We start from the raw sequence: 15,331 nt of genomic DNA, 5'->3' as shown, positions 1-15,331 counted from the left end.
TAAACATTAAGATGTTGTTAGCTCAGTACCAAAGTCAATAATTCTTTTTCAGTGGTAGACTATTTTCTCTGGTGGGTATTGTGTTTCTTTGAAAAGTACCCAATTGGCCATTTTATTCCATCATCATCATCCTGTAGCAGTACAGCTCCAACTCCTGTATTGCTAGCATCGATTGCAACTTTGAGGGTTTCAAAAAATTTGGTGTAGTTAAAGCTGGTGCTGTGGTTAGTACAGCTTTTAAATTCTCAAATGCATCCTGGCATTGTTCTGTCCACTGAAGTTTTGTGTTCTACTTTACTAAATCTGTTAGCGGTGCCATCATGCAGCTGAAGTTTGGAACAAACTTCTGGTAGAATCTGCTTAGTCCTAAAAATCAAAGTATCTTTCTCTTTGAGGATGGTTCTGGAAATTCCTTGAAGGCTTTCATCTTCACGTACCTTGGGGTCAACCTTCCATGTCCAATGTTGTGTCCCAAAACTGTCATCTCTGCATATTCTGTTTTTGTTAAGTTTATTACCAGTTTTGCTTCTCTTCATTGTTTGAAGAACTCTGTCAGCTGTACCATGTGATCTTTCCATGACTTGCTAAAGATCACTGCATCATCCAAATAAACTGTAAAATTTGATAATCCAGCCACAACTCTGTTCATGAGTTTTTAAAATGTGGCTGGTGCGTTCTTCATTCCAATGGGCATCACTTTGAATGGATATAGCCCATTTGGGATTACAAACACAGAAACTTCTTTCGTTTTCTTTCCTAAAGGTACCTGCCAATGACCATGTAGTAAGTCCAATTTCGTGATGTAAGTGGCTTGATCAACTTTCTCTACAGAGTCCTCCAGTCTTGGTATTGGATAGGAGTCCAATTTTATTACAGCGTTGACCTTCCAGTAGTCCACACAAAGTCATTGAGTCCTGTCAGGGTTGGGAACCAAAACGATTGGTGAACTCCACTCACTCAGATTTGGTTCGATGATATCTTCGATGAGCATTGGATCCACGTCCTTCAGGACCTGTGTGGCTTCAATAAGATTAAGTCGGCAGGGATGTTGTTTTATCGGAACAGCATTCCCTACTTTCACGTTATGCACAATAGTATTAGTCCTCCCCATCTTATTCCTGCTTATGTCCTCATACTGCTGCAACAAACCTTTCAACTCGGTTCTTTGCTCCTAAGACAGATAGCTCACTAATGTATCCCATTCCTCAAGGGCTTCCTCATTGTTTAACGTAATTTGAGGCACATCAAAATCCAATACATCTGGATTTGATTCCTCACTCTGCTGGGCAATAATTAACACCTGTTTCTCCAGTTCCTAGTCTTTATTATAAGGTTTCAACATATTCACATGATAAACCTGATACAGTTTTTTTTTCTATCCAGCATCTTTACCAGATAGTTTACTCAAATGTTGACAACTTTTTCTAAATTTGATACGGACCACTAAACCTGGCTTTGAAAGGATCCCATCCCCATGGGAAACATCTGAATTTTAGAGTTTTAATCTGCCACCTGCTGCATTCCATGCTGTACCCTCTTCAGGTGCTGTTGAGCTAACTCAGTTACCTGATTTAACCTCTCCCTCACCTCAGATACATAATCCAAGTGTGAGATCTCTGACTTCAGTCCTAATAATTTTTCTATAATTAATTTCAAAAGCCCTCTCACTTCATGTTTGAATATTAACTCAAAGGGAGTAAACTGAGTAGATTTGTATCAGGCATCTCTAGTGGTAAACGGGATGAATGAAATACCATTATCCCAGTCATTCGGGTAATCCTGACAGTACACTCTTAACATGGTCTTCAGAGTTTGATGCCACCTTTCCAAGGCTCCCTGGGATTCAGAGTGGTACACATTTGACTTAAAGTGTTATATGTTTAAGCTATCCATGACTGTCTTAAACAGCCTAGCCGTAAAATTAGACCCTTGGTCTGACTGAATCTCTCTGGGTAGCCCAGCTACTAAGTGCTCTACCATCCTTTCTGCCTTAATACTCCATAATGGAATTGCCTCCGGGAATCTAGTAGACACATCCATTAATAGCTAGCAAGTGCTGGTTCCCAATTTTTCCCTACACAATCAATCATAACCTGTGTGAAAGGTTCTTCCAATGTGGGAATTTGCAACAAAAGTGCTGGTTTCTTTAATGCCTATAGGTTTCCTACCGTTTGGCACATGTAACATGTACGGCAAAATTTAACCACATCCTTATGCAGTCCAGGCCAATAGAAGTGCTTTTGTACCTTAGCATGGGTCTTCCTCACACCTTGATGACCTCCTACTGGTAATCCATGTGCTACCCATAACACCTCCTATCTGTATGTGACCGGTAACACAATCTGATGCACTGCTGCCCATCTCTCCTCTGTACTAACCTGCTGTGGCCTCCGTTTTCATCTTAGGATTCTATCTTTAAGGTAATAACCCTCGGGAATTCACTCTTTTCCTTTTCTAGGTATGCATCAATATATATATATTTATATATCTTTTATTGTCTTGTCTTTCTGTCGTAAGTCCCTTAGCCTTTTCAGGACTAAACATCTGCCTAACTGTCTGCCTGTTCAGGCTTTTCCTGCACCATTACGTCAAACAGGGTGTTCGCTAACCGAACCTCTCATACTTTGTGTTTCTCTTGAATTTTTGCTTTTTTCATGTGACTTAAGATCATCTTATGACACAGTCTGGAGAAAGTCCAGGGTATTTTTCTTCTTAACTTCTCAATTTCCTGGTCTTCCTTTGGCTTCTCCATAACGAGGGATATTGCTCCCACTTTGGATCCTGCTAAATTGTTCCAAGAACAAACTATTCCTGGAACTAACACTCTGTCAATCACTCCCACTGATACTTCCCAGTCTTGATTTGGCTCTCTAACCTGATCTTACACAGGGGAACGCTAAATTTCTGTCCATCTATTTCACAAATTAGCAGTCTGTCGTGTAACATGTCAGAAAGAGTGCAAATATTTGCATCTCTTACTATTAGAGACTGATTAGCTCTCGTATATCTCAAAATTGTAACTTTCTTTTCTCCCCCTGTTGTTCCTGAGTAAACTTTATCCATAGAGGTGATGACTTTATAGAGATTGGGCACTAACTCACTACCCAACCCATGCCTAGGCTGCGCACTTTCCTGTAGCTCCTTGACTTTTCCTGGGATTTCTGTTAGTACTTTCACTAATCCCACTGGCTTATCCTTTTTTACCACATCTTTTTCCACAGTGCCTTTCTTCAATGATCAGTACTGTGATCTTATGTGTCCCACCTTCTGGCAGTGAAAACACCTTTTCCTAGTGCCCTTAAACCATTGGCTCTATAAGTTTGTGTGTCCCACTCCATTACAGTGAAAACATCTGAGGCCTTTCACCTCCTTTCCACCCCCTTGGGCTTCTTTTTCCAGCTGTGGTAAACTATTCATAGTGTGATCTATTCTTTGTTTTGTAGTGAATGATCTCCCCTTCTCCCAATTTCTGGCCCTCACAAGATGAAATTGTTAGAAGCTAAATTTTGCCTTATGTACCAATGCATATTCATCTGCCATCTCCACCACTCTTCTCACTTCTTGAACTTTCTGTTCATCGACATAAGTTCTTATCATCTCTGGAAGTAAGGTTTCAAACTCCTCCAGCCGAATGATCTCTCTTAATGCCTCACATATCTATTTTTAAGGCCCGCACCCATCTTATTCAAAATGACTATGTTTAATTCTTTTAAACCTAACACAAGTCTGACCTGGTTCCTCTCTGTTTCTGAACCGCTTCTGGTACCAGTTCATAAGCACTCAAAATAGCCTTTTAAATGTCTGCATAATCTGTTGACCTGTCATCTGACAGCGCTGCAAATACCTCACTAGCCCTGCCTCCCAGCTTAGTCTGAACTATCATTACTCACAAACTGTCTAGTTTTTCAAATGAAATAAATAAGTCTTTGACATCTTTCTCATCAAAATGTGGCAATGCTTTAATATTTGTATACATCACTACCTTCTCACTACTTCTCCATCCTGGTAAATTGACTTTCCTGACTAACTCGCAACTTCTGTAGTTCAAATTCTCTTTTTTTGCTCAGCTAAGAACCTTCTCTCCCTTTTTCCTCGAACATGGCTCTTCTTTCCCTTTCTTTATCTGCTAACTCTTTTTGCCTCAATTGCAATTTAAGTTTTTCTAACTCTACTGCACTTGCCTGTTTCTCTATTATAGACCAGACCAGACCCCTCAAACCATTTAAAGAAAGTAGCCCAGACCCTAACTTTGCTCTCTTTTTTTTAGCAGGTGTACTGTGGATATTCCAGGAGTGATGCAACTGGTCAAATCATTTAGTCTTAAACAAATCAGAATTTATTGACAAGATTACTGAATAAAACACAAAACAAAAGAGAACAGAATACCAAATAACGTAACCTATCCAAAAACCCAACAGATCATCCCAACTTAATGATGCTGTTCCAAATACTTGCAACAATCCCTACAAACATCCCTTGGCATAAAAAGGTAAAATCAAACATAGGGTCTTAGAAGAGAGAAGTCAGAGAGAGAGGACCAGCATGGACCTGCTTCTTTGAGTCAGCAGCTTCACAACTGCCTGACTGCTTTCAGTGAATAACCAGACCAAACCAAAGGAAAGCTGAGCTGTGAGCTGGTCACTCCACTTTCATTGTACAAGTGTTTTTTTAAAACTTAAGTGTTTTGCCTGAGGCAGTATCTATTAGATACAATCAAATTGGCCGTAAAACCCTTCAAACTTAGACTTTTTGGAGCCTGTGTTTTTACGACCTCTTTGGTAAAAAAGAAGCCAAGGACTACATAACCTTGTTAAAGGAGCAGCATCATCACATTCTGATATACCTAAGTGCTTGACCAACTCCATTACAATTTCAGCTTTCCTGTTGTCCCTAGTTAAACACAATTCAAATCTATTTGCTCATTTTAAAAGTATGTTGTTCCTGTATCTTTCTAAATTTTATTGGCAAATTTGGGAAGCACCTTCAAACCCCAGAATGTCTTTAGCAATGTTAAGAGCCGTTTCCCTCACTTAATTTAACTGAAGTTAAACAAATTTTCTCACCTTAGTGTATTTAAAGATCTAGGACACTAATTGCCAAGTGTTTAAATCTGCTGGAATCTTTCATACCTTTTTGGTAGCTTTACAGGCATTCTTACTTTACACAATTGCTAGATCTTATCATTTTCAATGAGAGCCTGAGCCTGGTTGTTATTGTTACAGTTTCAGATCTTCAGAACAAAAAGGCACATCAAAAGTTTCCAAAGAGCTTATTTTGTACAGCTCAAGCTCAAAGCGCACAGATTCCCCACCCCCCCCACCTCCACGTTTACTATTGGTCAGCAGCGCTGAGTTGTCTCGCTGTAACCGGACCATTTGGTTCTTAACCCGAAGAAAGTACTGCCGTGCTCAGCAATTTCAATGTATACACTGTATTCAAGTACATTCCTTCCCAATCATTTGCCAGCTGCACCATGTTAATTATCAATTAGATACTTGCCTATCATTTAAAGACCTTTTAAATTCCTTATTAATCTCACTGTCGGAAATACTAAAAAATATTGATATTTATTAAATGTTATAGTGTCAGCTCCAGCGGTTGCACATAATGTTAGAATTCTTTAACTAACAAATTGTGAATAGATTGATTAAATAATTTGGGAGATCAGTGTGAAATGTTCTTATCTATGTCTTATGCGTCAGCAACTGCAGCTGACCTTGAGTCTACAGAGCTACTATTGTTATATTTGTGAAACCTACATTAAGCAAACATTTTCCCAAGCTCTCTGGCTACGGTCAGCCATAGGCAGCTGTTGGCCATATTGTGCTGCTCAGTCATAGGCAGCCCTAACAACAATAGTGCTGTCATGCAAAGTCCATCCAAAATCCTATTTCTTTTATTTCACTTCCCAGTTTTCCCTATGTCATGGTAATCCTTAATTTTGTTGTATGGCTCTCTGACACTGATTTCTGATGATTTGCTAATATTGGCTCAGCAAACAATTTGTCTGCACCATCTAATGCATGCCTTTCAATTTACATATTGTCAAACATTTGTTATGGACGCATACTTGTGCATAAACTTTAGATCATGTTATTATTTTCATTGTTCATTTATCTCACTACTTACCAGCATAAAATGCTAGCTCAGCATTTTCTGTTGAATTTTATTGTTAGCTGCAATAATGTTGGAACATCTCAACATAAAGTACTTTCCCCATTCCATCACCAGCATGGGTATATGTATTCTGTTAATGAATTTAAGTTGTTTTCTGTTGTACAACAAAACCAGCATTTATTTGTCACCTAACTTCATTTATATCACCTTAAATATTTTTCCCAAGAGAAAAGTAGCCTAACGTCCTTTATATCTACATTTCTGGTATCTTGAAATACATTGAGTGATTAATCACTACCCTGTAAAAGGTGGTGATTTTGGCCAGAGTTTGGTAAAGGAGGCATCAAATATCCAATACATTTTTCAGCTCCAAACACTTTTGTCCTCCATGGTGTTGAAATTGCTGGCTGATAATGACCTACTGAGGCAAGGAGGCCATCTGAAACCTGAGTGCAACTGTACGCGCCCTTAAACAAACAGATTGTAGGAATGAGAAATAGAGTTCAAGAACAAAGAAAACTATAAGTTAGAGTGGATGTATTCAATTAGGAGAAAGTGAGGACTGCAGATGCTGGGGATCAGAGCTTAAAAATGTGTTGCTGGAAAAGCGCAGCAGGTCAGGCAGCACCAAAGGAAAAGGAGAATCGACGTTTCGGGCATAAGCCCTTCAGGAATGAGGAGGGTGTGCCAAGCAGGCTAAGATAAAAGGTAGGGAGGAGGGACTTGGGGGAGGGGCGTTGGGAATGCGATAGGTGGAAGGAGGTTAAGGTGAGGGTGATAGGCCGGAGAGGGGGTAGGGGCGGAGAGGTCGGGAGGAAGATTGCAGGTCAAGAAGGTGGTGCTGAGTCTGAGGGTTGGGACTGAGAAAAGGTGGGGGGAGGTGAAATGAGGAAGCTGGAGAAAGCTGCATTCATCCCTTGTGGTTGGAGGTTTCCTAGGCGGAAAATGAGTCGCTCTTCTCCAGGCGTCGTGTTGCCACCTACCACCCCACCAACCTCCAGATACATCGTATCATCCTTCGTCATTTCCGCCACCTCCAAACGGACCCCACCACCAGGAATATCTTTCCCTCCCCACCCCTATCAGCATTCCGGAAATACCACTCCCTCTGCGACTCTCTTGTCAGATCCACACTCCCCACCAACCCAACCTCCACTCCCAGCACCTTCCCCTGCAACCGCAAAAAATGCAAAACTTGTGCCCACACCTCCCCCCTCACTTCCCTCCAAGGCCCCCAAGGGATCCTTCAGTATCCATCAGAAATTCACCTGCACCTCTACACACATCATTTACTGCATCCGCTGCACCCGATGTGGCCTCCTATACATTGGGGAGACAGGCCGTCTACTTGCGGAACGTTTCAGAGAACATCTCTGGGACACCCGCACCAACCAACCAACCCAACCGCCCCGTGGCTGAACACTTTAACTCCCCCTCCCATTCCGCCAAGGACATGCAGGTCCTTGGCCGCCTCCATCGCCACACCATGGCAACACAACGCCTGGAGATTCATCTTCTGCCTAGGACCCCTCCAACCACAAGGGATGAATGCAGATTTCTCCAGCTTCCTCATTTCCCCACCCCCCACCTTTTCTCAGTCCCAACCCTCGGACTCAGCACCGCCTTCTTGACCTGCAATCTTCTTCCTGACCTCTCCGTCCCCACCCCTTCACTTTAACCTCCTTCCACCTGTCGCATTCCCAATGCCCCTCCCCCAAGTCCCAAGTCCCTCCTCCCTACTGTTATCTTAGCCTGCTTGGCACACTCTCCTCATTCCTGAAGAAGGGCTTATGCCCGAAACGTTGATTCTCCTTCTCCTTTGAAGCTGCCCGACCTGCTGCGCTTTTCCAGCAACACATTTTTAAGATCTGGATGTATTCAATGCCAACTCAATTACAGAAAGAGAAATAAAAAGAGGGAGGGAAAATGCTTGCATTAAAGGAGAGAGACATAAACGAAATGCTACGAAGTTTTGATGGAAATTTTATATTTTTTATAATCTCCAATAATTAATACCTAAATAAATGGAACTCCACTCTTGTATAAATGATTCACAATTTGAGAGTTGTTCAAGAATTATCTTATTATTAAAAGGTTACTTATAATTGAAGTAATGACTCAACTTTCTGCGTACAGTTTGCATTTGCACTGTAAATGTGACAACTACACAATGTTCAGTGTTTTTCAGTGGAGGGCAGACAGTAAAATCTGCAAAGCTAGTTATGAAATATACCAACCTGCACAGCTACTTTTGGATATTTGTTTTCAAACATGCATCAACACTATGCTTCATGTTAGTGTATCAGTTACATATCAAAGATGATGAACACCAATAGCCACCTTGCTGTTTTAACTTGCAATAATATCTATTACTTCTTCCGAATCAATGTCAGTTTATGGCTTTGATGTTTGCTCAACGTTTGAATCCTGGCCTCTTGAATGTCATCATCATGGAGTTATTATTGGTCTTTATTTCTATTCATTCATGGGATGTAGGTGTCACAGGCTAGGCCAGTATTTGTTGCTCATCCCTGGTTGCCCCGAGAAGGTGGTGAGCTACCTTCTTGAACCACTGTGGTCCATATGATGTAGAAAACCCTACATTGCCATTTGGGAAGAATTTCCAGGATTTTGACCCAGTGATATTGAAGGAACAGAAATATATTTCCAAGTCATGATGGTGTGCAGCTTGGAGTGGAACTTCAGGTGGTGATGTTCCTATGGATCTGCTGCTCTTGTCCTCCTTGGTAGAAGTGGTTGTAGGTTTGGACAATACTGTGTAAGGATCTTTGCTGAAAGATCTGTCATGCATCGTACTTACTGTTGCTACTGAACAATGTTTATGGATGTGATGCCAATCAAATAGGCTGCTTTGTCCTGGATGGTGTAAAGCTCTTGAGTGTTGTTGGAGCTGTTTTCTGTGTGGTGCAGACGTTTATAACTTATTTTCTATTTCCCAGAGTGTTTGGTTTTGGAAATGCTTGTTAAGCCTTGAGAAAACAGCTTTAATTTGTTTTGTATATGTAGAGTTATATTTATCCTTATGTAAAGCATCAAGATAGGTGAGACTTGTGGCATCAGACTATGGAGTAAGCAGAAGAGATTGCTCTTTTTGTTAAATATTGATTCTTGACTGTACAGCCAGACCTAAAATACATACAAGATAGAAACTAATATTTTCTTTCAATAGGAGAAAGGCTGTATCTGAGCAGAGTGTAATGGAAATGTTTGAATTCACTTGTTATCAGAAGCAATTATGTATCTCTTCCAGCTGTGCAAAAGAAGAAAATAATCATAGTTATAGTTTTGCCTTTATGCTTGCCAGACCTCATGTTTTTCTACCTATTAAATTTATTGAAAAGAAGTTCACAGTTGATGAGCACAGACGCAGAAATATCTGCCTCTTCTATTTTACAGCAGCTAGTTATTAATTTGTCACAGGATTTTTTGTTGCACAGGAGGTTTGCTAGCTGACGTCTTGCTATTGGGGGACTTCAGTCAACAAAAATCAGTGAATTTGTCATTTTATTTTTTATGCTTAGCCATGCTGTGAAAGGATATTGGGTTGTGATGCTCTGAGTTAGTTGATGTGAAGTCTAAGCAGATTAATGAAAATAAATAGCAAATAGAATTCCAAGAATAACAGTGGTGTACTTAACTGGGTCTATCAGAATGGAGTGATTTGAAAAATAACTTGGAACAAACAACTGGGTTGGATGCATGAATCTCATACCATTTACTTGGGGGAAGAGGGCGTTGGAAAATCTTCTTGAATAAAGGCAGACCTATCTTGCTGAATTCATTGTTGAAGTGAGGATAAACAAATGTTCCCTGCCAATTGATGAATATTTTAAAAAGTCTATTTATGTCTAGCACCTTCTGAAGCAACCAAGCTTTCTACTGCAACATGTCATTGACAGCGAACAATTTAAATTGTTCTAAATCTAAATCATTATATATATTGCAAACAACAAAGGTCCCGGCACTGATTCTTAAGGAACACCACTGGTCATGTACCTTCAGTCAGAAAGTCGTCCATAACTACCCTTTGTTCTTTATGACCAAGCCAATTTTGTATCCAACTTGCCAACTTACCATGGACGCGATGTGACTTAAACCATCTGGACCAGCCTACAATGAGGCACCTTGTCACATGCTTTAGTAAAGTCCATGTAAACAACATCCATTGCCATACATCGATTTACAATCTTCGTTACTTACTCAAAAAACTCAATCAGGTTTGTGAGACAGGATCTCCCCCACATAAATCTGTGCTAACTGTCCCTAATAAGTCTTCCCCAAATGAGTAAATCTTGTCCCTAAGAAACTTCCCTCAGAATTTCCCTACCATTTATGTAAGGTTCATTGGTGTAAAATTTTCTGGATTATCCCTGTTAACCTTAAACAACGAAACACTATTGGCTACTCTCCAGTCTTCTGTGACTTTGCCTATAGCTAAAGAAGATACAGAGATCTCTGTCATGGCACTAGCAATCACCTTCTTTGCCTCTTTCAGTGGCATGCATTTAAAAACTTGCCAGAGTCTTAATAATATGACTCATTCTATCATTTGATTTTATTGGACTTTTGCTGTCAGGAAGAGGGAGTTCTGAATCAACGGTATATGGTAAAGTTATGCAAGGCATAAGCATTTCTTACTTGTGGTCGAAGCGATGCTAGTTTTATCTAATCTCTTGCACGACTTGAATCTGGTTCGTGTGTAAAGAGGACTGGGTCTCCATTTAGCATAGTGTAACACACTCACCCCTAAGTCTACACCTTGTGGGTTTAAGCCCCATTTCAGAAAATTGAATAGAAAATGCATATTCCCACTTCAGTTCCGTACTGCCAATATATGCCATCTTTTGGATAGATACCAAATTGCAACTTCATCTGCTCTTTCGGTATTGGACATCAGACCCCTTTGGAAAGTGTTAATTGCCCTAATGTTGCATTGAACATATTAAAAGAAATGTGATTACTACTTATAGTATTATCTATAAATTAATTCCTAAAGGTGTGTTATTCACTTACCGTCACATTGAACAAAGCTAAAAATGTTTATTTTTGTTCATGATGAATTTAGTGTTAGTGGCACTTTGAAAGGGTGTGACACTTACTTCTCATGACTTTCTATAATTGATTAGGAAGAAGGGAAAATAACAAATTGGTTTCTTCAAATACTAACCAATTTCTGCTTTCCCTTGTATCTTTTGTCAGAGGACTATTCATTTGAGATATCAAGTGACCCACTCCAATTTATGAAACATAAAATTTATCTCACATTCTTTCATTCAAAAGAATGAACTTGGCTAAGGTACTCTTAATATAATTTTCAAAGGTCAAGTTAATGTGTGCATATTTTATTATAGAATTGACTTTTGAATGTGCCTTTCAAATTAATATTCATTGAATTCACTTTTTTTCACCTAACATTGAACTTAAATAGCTTGTGCAAAACAATGGTTCTAATATGCATTATGTACTTTTCACAAAAGTCAAAGTTAGACAGATTTTATTTTGGTTATCAGTCAAGTTGTCAGAAAACAAATATAGAGTTTTTAAAAAGTGGAAATAATCAAAGCAGGTCGAAGACCATCTGTGGAAAAGCAAAAGGTCCTCCTTCAAGGGTAGATGTTACAAATTAGCAACCTTTAGGCAAAAAAAACAGCAAAAGGAATGAAAAGAAACAAAAACACCGATAGGAAAAGAAATAGATCAACCAGAGATGGTGAAATGATGAAGTGATATTGTGAACTGGATCCAAGCTTTCAGGTAGACTAGGAATAAAGATACAAGGTTTCTCATAGATGCAGAACTGATTGACTGAAAAACAGTCTTACTCCTCTCTCCCCAGTCCTAGCTATTCTCCCATTATGTACCCAGATTGTTCATTAATCATTTAACAGCTATTACCAGTTTTCTTTCAGCAGAAGACAAAAAGAGATATGATGAGAAAAAGTAATGAAAGCTATCAAGTGCATGTATTTGACATTAGCAAAATACGGCCGGGCTTTATAAAGTGGTGTTAAGACCTCAAATGTTGTCGCGAGCTGAAATTTTGGAATTGCATGCTTTGAGGCAGCAATGGTTGCCATGAAACTATGATCTTTGGCTATAACTGTTCTTGCTGAGGGGCCACACCAGTTTTCGAAATGGAATTACAGAGGGAAAACACTTAGGAAATGCTGGTGAATGAGTAATTGAAGGAGAGTAGATAGAAAAGGAAGTGTGGATAAATTGGAAAATGCAGCACACTCCAGTGACCTAGCAGTCTGGAAAAACCAGACACTATAGTGCAGATCAGTCTACCATCAGTGTTCTACCTTGAGTTTGCACCTTGAACGTCAAACAATTTCCTTTCCTCGTCTCTTGAAACAACAACATAATCATCCATCTCACCTACTGCCTCAAAGAGGAAACAGAAACGGTAATTTTGTTCGAAATTGACTTAATCGGTGTTACAACCAGAGAGCTGCAAAGTATTAAATGGAATAGTGAGGTTCTGTTTCTCAAATGTGGGTTAAAATTCATTGTAACAGTTGAAAGGGCAAAGACAGAGCTGAAAATCAAATATTTCATAAATGATATAAGTAAACTGGTCAACATTGTTGTAAAATAAAGAATTGCAGATGCTAGAGATCAGAAACAAAAATAGAAATTGTTGGCAAAACTCAGCAGAATTTAAATTGATCAAAACTCATCAGTTCTGTTAAAGAATCACTGGAATCAAAATGTTAACTCTGCTTTCTCCCCACAGATACTGCCAGGCCTACTGAACTTTGCCAGTAATGCCTGTTTTAGTTTCTGGTCTATGTTGTTGTCTTTCATGTCTTTGAGGTATCTCTGTGAACTTCGCTTTGGAAGTCTGTCTCTGTCTCTGTCTCAAATGTTAGAAATTTTATGAAAATTTTATTTGTTCTTGAACCTGGATGAATGACTTGAGCCTAAACTTTGCCCTGTGCTCAAGGAACTTAGCAAACCACATACCAAACTTTTAATCAGTTATTATTCATATAAATGCTACCAATGGTGATGCGAAGAGAAAGCCATGTTAAGAAATGGGAAGCAATAATCAGGTGCAGGACTTGCCCTGCTGCATCTGCAGGGCACCTCCCTGCCTTGCTTCTGACAGGCACCAGCCTCCCTCAAGGGGCTGAATGGTCTACTCCTGTCCCTATTTCTCATAGTCATATGTTCTAATCTTAAATTTGATCAAATGATTTTACTATGAATTATGAAGGTCCTCCTTTTGCACCAATTACAGCATATACTTAAACATTTTGTTTACTTCCATTAGTTCCATGCGATGGATACGTTGCACAAGCACAACTATGACTTGACAAATGCAATCAGCATCTTGGTACCTCAGGGTGGTCCGGTTCTCTGCAGAGATGAGATGGAAGAATGGTCAGCATCTGAAGCTAGCCTTTTTGAAGAGGCATTGGAAAAATATGGCAAGGATTTTAATGACATACGACAAGACTTTGTAAGCACATCAGATCTTTAATTCTACAGATTGTTAATACATTGAGAGAGTTTGGGCAGCACTATAGAATTGGGATTCTTAAGATCAACTTTTCATTCGACTTATAATTACTTGAAGGATTCTACAGATAAGTGTGTCTGCTATTGAGAGATCACTGCATTCTTCTCGTTACCCCATATTCTTTAATAATTCAGGTAGAAAAAAACTGATTAATCTCAAATCTAAAATTCACAATTGAACTGGCATCAATTGTCATTTATAGAAAGGTTCCAAACTTCCACAATTCTTGTGTAGAAGTGTTTGCTAATTTTGCTTCTGAAAGGTCTGGTCCTAAATTTTTGACTAGGCTATCCTAGTACCAGGGTCTCCAACCAGTGTAAAAATAGTCACTGTGAATAGAGAGAAACTGTTTCCATTAATATATTTGAGACTTATACTCAGTTTACCTCACAACTTTCTAAAATCTTGGGAGCATTAATGTATTTTATGTAATCTCGCCTTTTAATTCTGGGGGTCCTGTTAAATGTTACATTCCCTCCATGGCCAACATTTCCTTCCTAAAATATTGTACCCAAGTATCAGTCCCCCCCCCCCCTTTTTTTCCGGTCATAAATTGCTTTGAGATTTCTGTTACTGATTAGAATGTTGTATGACTTGTTTCTTGGATAGATGTTCTTGAAAGACCATGTCTTCATTTTTACATGAATTCATTCAGTGAATTACCATCTAACTCTGTGAAGTTTAGAATCCTTTTTTTCAATTTGTCGTCATCTTCCATTTCATGGACAGCTTTGCTGATCAGTTTGTCAGTTGTCTTTTTAAGGTTTAATTCTCAGTATTTCACAAAACAAAGGTTACTTGACTATTTCCTCTATCCTTACAACAGCAACTTTGTCAATTCAAATGTAGTAAATGTCTGGCCAGCATAATTTTGAACTTCATCTCACCTGAATCCCAAGATTTAGGACCATTCTTTCTTAATGATAACATGCTGTCAACTATTCCAAAATTATCATTGAAGAATAGAAACAGCCCTAAGTTCCAATACACTTTTAAAAGCTATCTTTATGCCTACAATTGTTCCCTCCATCCTTTCTTTATAGTCTAAATGTGAGCAGCCTGTGGATTCCACACCGAGCATTGAAGAAGACCACACATACTCTCACTTTACCTATTTGATTCTATTCACATGCCCCTCCCTTTTTTCAGAGTTTCAGCCTATCTAATGTGCACTCCATTTTTAAAAAATCTTCTGGCTTTATCAAGTTCATCTCGCAGCCACTACCTGATCTTTTGCCCTACTTTTCATCCAACTTCCTTCCTGGCTGATATTGCACTTATATTTGTCCTGTGACATTGCCTACAGCTGCTGCACAACACTGGTTGTTATCATCTTTCTCAAAGTACCCACTTTGGACCCTTTCATCCTTTCTCATCACACCTTCTCTAAAACCTTCTATTACTCTGACAAGTCCTCAAATGTATTATTGTGTTTCAGTCATGTGCCTACCTCCCGTGTCTGCGAGCAAACAATTCAGTTTAGCAAAGAGGCTACTTGTCACATCATAACCAGCATCGTCTGTTATGCCAGCTTCTATTTGCTTACCTTTTTCATCCTTGGCTATTCTATCCCTTTATAATTATAGCTTTTTACATGATCTTTGTGCTATTATTCTCATGTTCATTCATTGTTGTACTAGTGACATCATTACATATTCTCCAGCG

The 15,331-nt window shown here is 39.3% G+C and overlaps 1 protein-coding gene across 9 annotated transcripts in view; it reads left to right on the top strand.

Annotated features, from left to right (window-relative positions):
* The window catches only part of mta3 (metastasis associated 1 family, member 3), a 242,560-nt gene that overhangs the window by 133,812 nt on the left and 93,417 nt on the right, over positions 1 to 15,331 (top strand). For all 9 annotated transcript variants that reach the window (XM_072580676.1, XM_072580680.1, XM_072580681.1 and 6 more), the window contains one exon: positions 13,418 to 13,606. In XM_072580676.1, the coding sequence (XP_072436777.1) occupies positions 13,418 to 13,606 (189 nt within the window). The remainder of the gene's footprint in view (positions 1 to 13,417; positions 13,607 to 15,331) is intronic.

The sequence above is a fragment of the Chiloscyllium punctatum genome, chromosome 11, assembly GCF_047496795.1.
Source record: "Chiloscyllium punctatum isolate Juve2018m chromosome 11, sChiPun1.3, whole genome shotgun sequence".
Taxonomy (NCBI): Eukaryota; Metazoa; Chordata; class Chondrichthyes; order Orectolobiformes; family Hemiscylliidae; genus Chiloscyllium; species Chiloscyllium punctatum.
This window is presented reverse-complemented; position numbering and strand designations above follow the sequence as displayed.